The sequence below is a fragment of the Equus quagga genome, unplaced genomic scaffold, assembly GCF_021613505.1.
Source record: "Equus quagga isolate Etosha38 unplaced genomic scaffold, UCLA_HA_Equagga_1.0 HiC_scaffold_13891_RagTag, whole genome shotgun sequence".
Lineage (NCBI taxonomy): Eukaryota > Metazoa > Chordata > Mammalia > Perissodactyla > Equidae > Equus > Equus quagga.
Window position 1 is genome coordinate 2,985 of NW_025792575.1, and position 6,777 is coordinate 9,761.

The window sequence follows — 6,777 nt, forward strand, 5'->3', positions numbered from 1 at the left end:
ACATTTCACTTATTCATAAAGCCCAAGAATGGAGGCTAGACTATTCAAAAACAAAATCCAACAAATGGTATCAATTTGGTAAAACATTCAGTCAAGTCAGTAAAAAATACAAAAATCATAGGATAGGATGAATTGACTTATTTCAGTCAGTACTTCAATTTCAGCACTCATGGAAGGAAAATTATTGATTATCTTGGAGAACTTCTAGGATAAGAAAAGTGCCGTTAGCTGTCTCTCCTTCCTACTGCTCTGATAATGCACCAGCGCAAGATTATATTCATCATCTTCTACGTAGGCTTCTACCTTCCCAGCTACTTAAAGACAGCGTTTGGATTGAAACATGTTTGAGGCCTCCCACAATCTCTGCACCCCCATTTTTTCTTGTGCTAATTTAAAAGAAAGTATTTGGATCCAATAAATGTTTAAGATAATAATAACATAATTATCATTATTATAACATTATATAACAGATGTTAACAATACTTCAGATAATTAATTATGATTTGGAAAGTCATACAATTTTCTAACATACTGTATGGCGCTTAGTCTTTGTGTATCTTATTAAAGGTTGCAAAATTCATAGCTAATTTTTTTTACCCCTTACCTCCATGCGCTCTTCATTTTCTCCATATTATAACAGCTTTTTATATTTCTTACCTTCTTTTCTTTGTCACATACTGGGCAGATATCTCATTATTGTCTTCTAGTAAACTAAATTTTTATTGGGCTATGTTGATTCTACAATGCATTTCATTTATTTTATTTTTTATTTCAGTGCATGTATTTTACGTTTCCAAGATTCTGGTTTTATTTTGCATTCACTTTTCTCCTTTCATCCTTCCTGATTTGTTTCAAAATTTCCTGTTCTTTTAAAATAGAAGTTATACTTCTATTTCATTAAATTTTCAAGTGTGCATGTGTATGTTGCAAGACTTTTCTTATCCGCAATATAAATTCCACCTGTAACAAGTTCCTATTTCTATGGTAGTTTGGGGTTATTTTTTTTTAACATTAGACTTAACTATTTGGATCTCTCTTTCTCTGTGTCACACAAATAAACAGACAAACTCATTTACACATTATATTCTGTCTCCCACCATCTGTCTCACACCATCTGTGCTTACCCTTTCTGTCTAGCAGCTTGTAACTTCATCTCAGCAGACGTCTGGGCTTCAAACTCAAAACTGGTTCCCATGATTCATGACTTGAGTTTTGTTCCCCATTCAGATATTGTGGACATAGCAGGTCCACAGCCGGAAGACAGTTTGTCTTATTTCCTTTGCAGTAATACTGAGCCTTTCTCCTCAAATTCCTGACCTCAAAACTTCCCATTAAAAGCTTAACCACAGATATCAGTTTGATTAATATGTATTAGCCCTTTGAATAAGGCAAAAGCCCACCACGTCCTCCAATGTCACATAAAAGGTCTTGCTCCAGTTCATCTTTATCTCTGGGAAGCTGCTGCCCTCTGCCCCAGTGACAGAGCCTGTAGTTCAGATCCACCCATTCTGCAACATTTCACCTGTTTCAGATCTGCAGATATATTTAACTAGAGTTTGTCACAGAAAACTTTTCTCCTAACATGTAAATACACATGTATTTGATATGCATACTATTAGTCTTTGGTGTGTGTCTGCAGCAGAAATTGTTTAAGATTCTTCCACAAGTTGGTCCAGATTTATGCACTTTTTTTTCGCATCTACAGTAATACGTCCTCCATCATTTTTTTGCTTGTTTTGGATCCCACAACCATGATGCTAAGTTTGTCATCATCCTGGTGAGAATAAAGTAATATTTTATTGCTGTCTATGGATTAGGTATGGAAGTGATCATCTCCTCCCGTATTTGTTAGCCATTAGACTTCCCATTGCTGTGAATGTTCAAATCAACTGCTGATTTCCGGTCTACTTTAGTGCAAATGTTATTGAGTGCTTGCCATATTTAGGTTATTTCTGGAACGCAGTGAGTGGATCATTTGCTTAACAGAAGCAGATCTGTATTTGCAAGTATATCGAGAGTGGGATGACAACAGTGTACTCGTTAATATGGTGTAGTAGAACCACAAGGTGAAGTCTCCTTAGTGGTTTTGTGCTGATTTTTGAAACTTTTAAAATTAAAATTATTTTAATTCTTATTATAAAATATATTGTACACACAAGAGAATAATCTCATTAATATTAGCACATTTAAAATAAAATGTAATAACCAGTGATCATCACATATATAGGAAATATACATCAGCAATCCATTCAAACCCCTGGTGGCCTCTTCCTACATTTCCCAGAGAGCTACATTTTTAAATTTGTTTCAGTCAATCCTTTGGTTTCTTTATAACCTTATCATAAGTGTTTGTATCTTCAAATATGTGTGTGTCTCTTTTGAGCTTTATATTCAAAGAATCACACTGAAAGTGTTCTTTTGTCTTTTCTTTTCTTGCCTTTTGTCCTGGGATATGCTGATGTGCTGATGTTTATAAATCACTTAAAAGGATAATAACTTCTGTATAGTTTTACGTTGTTTAAACACAATCTACTCAGGTCTTTTTCCTCTAATTTTCTGCAATTACAAATAAGAGTTCAATGAGTGTATCTGGACAAGTCTCCTTGTGAAAGTAGAAATTGTTTTACAGTGAATACTTAAGACAAAAATAAATGATTGTAGAACCTTTACCAGGTAATTCCTGATTATTTTTCAGTGATTGCACAGATTTATACTTCTACCCCCAATGCATCCGAGTTCACTGTGCTTCACATCATTGTCCAAACTTGGTCTGTTCACTCAATGAAGTATTTGACAAAAAATAGCAAGTGTGGAATACTACCTAATGCTTTCATTTTCATTTCCATAATTATTAATTATACTCAGTGGTATTTGATATGTTTATTGGTCATCCACAATTTCTGTTACACTATTGTTCATTCCTTTTGCACACTTTTTTTCTAGTGGGTTGTTTGCCTTTGTTTTGATGGTTCCTAAAGATTTCATATATATTTGCTTGCTGATTCAGTCACTCATCTACCTGTCTAGGTGACCTTTCCCTTTGAATGGCTCTTAAACATCTCCGACATCATAAGTCCAAACCTGTATCCGGATCCCCCATCCCATACTGCCCCAGCACCTCCTTCCTCAGTACTTTGAATGGCAGTGACGTTTTTCAGCGCCTCAAGCCCAAAGCTTTGAGGTCACCCATGAGGATTCTCACTGCACACGCTCTGTGTCCCGTCCACCAGGTTTTCTGTTGGTTCTACCTCCAAACACACTGAGAATCTGGTGACTTCTCAGCACCTCCACAGCTACCACTCTGCTCTGAGCTGCCCATAACTTTCACTCAAATTTCTGAAATGTTTGCCTAATCTCCCTTCTTCAGTCCATGTCCCTCAGCAACCTACCCTCAACAGAGTAGCCCGAGTCCTATGTGAGAGTCATATCATGGCACTCCCCTGCTCAAAGCCCTGCAACAGCTTCCCAGCAACCTTGGAGCCAAAGCCATGGTCCCCATGAAGGCCTCCAGGACCCTACCAGTGTAGTTCCTACTTACCCTCTGACCTCATCTCTCACTGCTCTCACTTTCTCCTCTTCCTTCCAACCAAACAGGCATCCGTGTGATTCTAGAACACACTGTCCACAGTCATGCCTGAGGGCTGGTGCACTTGGAGGTTTCTCTTACTAGACTGCTCTTTCTCCAAGAATCTATGGGGTGAATTCCCTCATTTCTTTCCAGTCTGTGCTCCAAAGTTAGCTACTCAGTGGGGCCTAGCATGAGCTCCCCACTATCACCACTGTCACTCTTGATTGGCCTCACTTTTGTCCCACTTTTCCTTTCACTGTAGCACTGATGATCTTCTAACATACAATAGAATTTACCTATTTATTATGTTTACGTTTAGTATCTGCCTTTCCCACACACACATGCACTCAACCTAAAATATAATGCACCCATAAGCATTTTTGTCTTTGTTCTTCACTGATGCATCCAAAGTGCTGAGGACGTTGCTTGCCATATTGTACTTGCATTCAACTGGGTAGATACTAGTTGAGGGATAAACGAAAGTCATGTATATAGAGCAGCACACACAAGTGTATATGGTGATGAGTATAGGAAACTCGGGATCCAACTACTTAGGAATAAATTCTGACAACATTGACAGGCTCTCCCATTTGCTGTATTTTTGGGAAAATAACTGAAGCTTTTAGTTTCCTTACTGCAAAATTGAGGATAAAATATATCAGTGTTGCCACAGAATAGTCAGATGAGACCATAATTATTTTGTTTTGTAAGGCATTCTTTTGAGAAAGGTTAGAATTTTCTCTTTACCTTTCATGGTCTTAAACTTTACAAATATGCCCATGTGTAGATTTTTTTTTACTATATTATGTTTGGCATTGCATATCAATTTTGAGTGGGAAATATAATCTTGCTTCAAATGGGAAAAAAATTTCATTATTTTCTTCAAATATCTCCTCCTGTGTATTTACTTATTTACTTTATTTTGGTGATGCTTATTATGTTAAAGCAATTTGTTTATCTGGATGTTGTCTGAGAGGGTTACACTATGTGACAATTCAGCAGAATAATCAGTAACTGGTTATGTCTGTTCTGTTAATTAGCACTTTTGTTAGTTATATATTCTTTAACAATTAATTTTTGTATCTAGCATTTTCATCCAGTTTTCCTTATACTTTTTTTCCCTTTGTGTTTCTTATAAAATCTTCATCCTTAACTTCCAGAACCTGTTTACTGTTTGTTTTAAATTTTACTTTATGGTAAATTAATCATTTTTTATATGGCACAAGACTTTTGTTTTACTTTATTTTTAGTTTGTTTTTCTCGGATATCTCTTAATTCCCCAGATATATTGCCTAACATTACTGTAAATGTATTTCTGTGACTAAATATTAAATGCAGGCCACAATTTATGTTCCTTCTACAATATGTCTTCAGTCATATCCTACAAGTTTGAAAAGTATCTCCTTCTTCTTCATATATCTTGATATATTTCTTTTTACATCTTCCTAAACCTATAGCAATTTAGAAGACTTGTTCTCAATTTCTAAATGCATAATTCTTTCTTATTTTTTCCTTATAAATATTTAATCTATTTTAACTTATTTATGGGTTGTAATCAATAGTCACTTAATAAATTGTGTATTTGTGTAGCTGAGTTATTCAAAATCTTTACATCTTTTGTTGTTGTTGTTTTTTTTTTTTTTGCTCTATGAAGAAATTCACTTTAACACTTACAACTTTAAGACTTTGCATACGTTACAACAGTGCATTAGGGATACAAGCTGTAAAACACTTTCCATTCCTTTGGATTTTGCATATCATGGGTTTGCATCAGTCACTGCAGGTAGATTGAGCAAGCTTTGTTTTTGTGTTTGTTTTTTTAAACATGCATTCAACTAGATATGATTCTGAATAGATTAATACTCCCTTTTTATCATTATAGTTAGCTAAAAAATTGCCAGGCAGCCCACAAAACAGGATTTTCTGTAAGAACAACCCAGAGTCAGCTGGAGAATCATGGCGCTGGGACCTGCTGGGCGGGCCGCAGGAGTGCTAGCTAAGTGTCAGAGCATTAGGAAGAAAGTCCGGGCTGGAGGCGCCAGGCCTGCAGCACCAGCTGTGGAACCTCCATTATGTGAACGCACAGCTCCATCCTCAAACATTTGCAGGGTGATCACCACGGAGGGGGCACGTAGCTGTAGGTGGGTGTTCCGGGGGCCCGATATGTGGGCACCTTGACTCGGTGAGGGGCGACAGGAGTTGGGGAGTGGGCAGTCAGCAGGGTACCTGCTGACATCGCCATAGTGGTCCCAGCCACCATGCCCATGGTGACCCCGTTGCCTGTAGGTGGAGGGATAGGTGCAGGGTACACCGTCGCCGGCATGCCATTGGGTTGCACATCCGTGGTGTGGTGGACGACGTGAGGAGGTGCTGCGTACAGGGATTGTGTGCAGTATGTGCCTTGCTGTGCATATGGGCTCTGCTGGGGGTAGGCACTTCGCACGGGGTACACGGCGGTCTGGTAGGGGTTGGGGGAGGAGGAGTATGGTGGCACTGCCCCACTGGTGGGGGAACAGGACACTTTGTAAGGTGTGCCAGGAGTGTAACCTGTTTGGAAGGTGGGGTTCGCTCCAGGGTACATGTTGGGGGAGTAGGTGGGAGCCGCTGCTGCGTAGCCCATGGGGAAACCAGCTGGATAACCAATTCCTTTGGCATTTGCATAGGGAACCACAGAAGAACCAGGGCTATAAACAGGATTCATGATTTCAAGAACATGACATCCACAACCACGGCTGAGACAGAGGTCCACATCAGCGCTGTCCAAGAGCACTTTCTGCAGCGATGAAGCTCATCTCCATGTGGGCTGTTCGATAAGCAACCATCAGCTAAAAGTAACAATCGCTCCCCGCGCCGCCGCGGGCGGCCTGGGCCTCGCTGACCAGCGTGCCGGCCGGGGTAGCGCCACCAGGCCTGCTCCGATGCGGGGGCCGAGCCGCGAGGGCCAGTCTCCGCCGCCGCCGCGGGCCTCTCCCCTGCTCCGCGCCCGGCCCGCCTCTCCGCAGCCCGCCCTACCCGCCCACGCTGCTACATCTTTCGTTTTTATATGTTCTTTGATATTTTTGTTTTTCTCCCAACATTGGAGTATGAAAATTATTTTATAAATGAATAAGTTGAAAGACTTATATACAGTCAATGCTCATATTTCTATCTTCATTTAACTGTTTTTTATTTGTTTTATCACATATCTATATATTTATGAATGCCTTTCT

General features: G+C 39.4%; 1 protein-coding gene across 1 annotated transcript; it reads right to left on the reverse strand.

Moving 5' to 3' along the window:
* Nucleotides 1–5,512: 5,512 nt before the first annotated feature.
* On the reverse strand, nt 5,513–6,295 carry LOC124231961 (myelin-associated neurite-outgrowth inhibitor-like). Its single transcript, XM_046648955.1, has one exon. It carries the CDS (start codon nt 6,267–6,269, stop codon nt 5,682–5,684), a length of 588 nt encoding a protein of 195 aa, XP_046504911.1. The 5' UTR covers nt 6,270–6,295; the 3' UTR covers nt 5,513–5,681.
* Nucleotides 6,296–6,777: the final 482 nt, after the last annotated feature.

Bases quoted from the DNA above. Each gene is read 5' to 3' on its own strand.
- LOC124231961 (XM_046648955.1), bottom strand. From the start codon at position 6,269: ATGAATCCTGTTTATAGCCCTGGTTCTTCTGTGGTTCCCTATGCAAAT.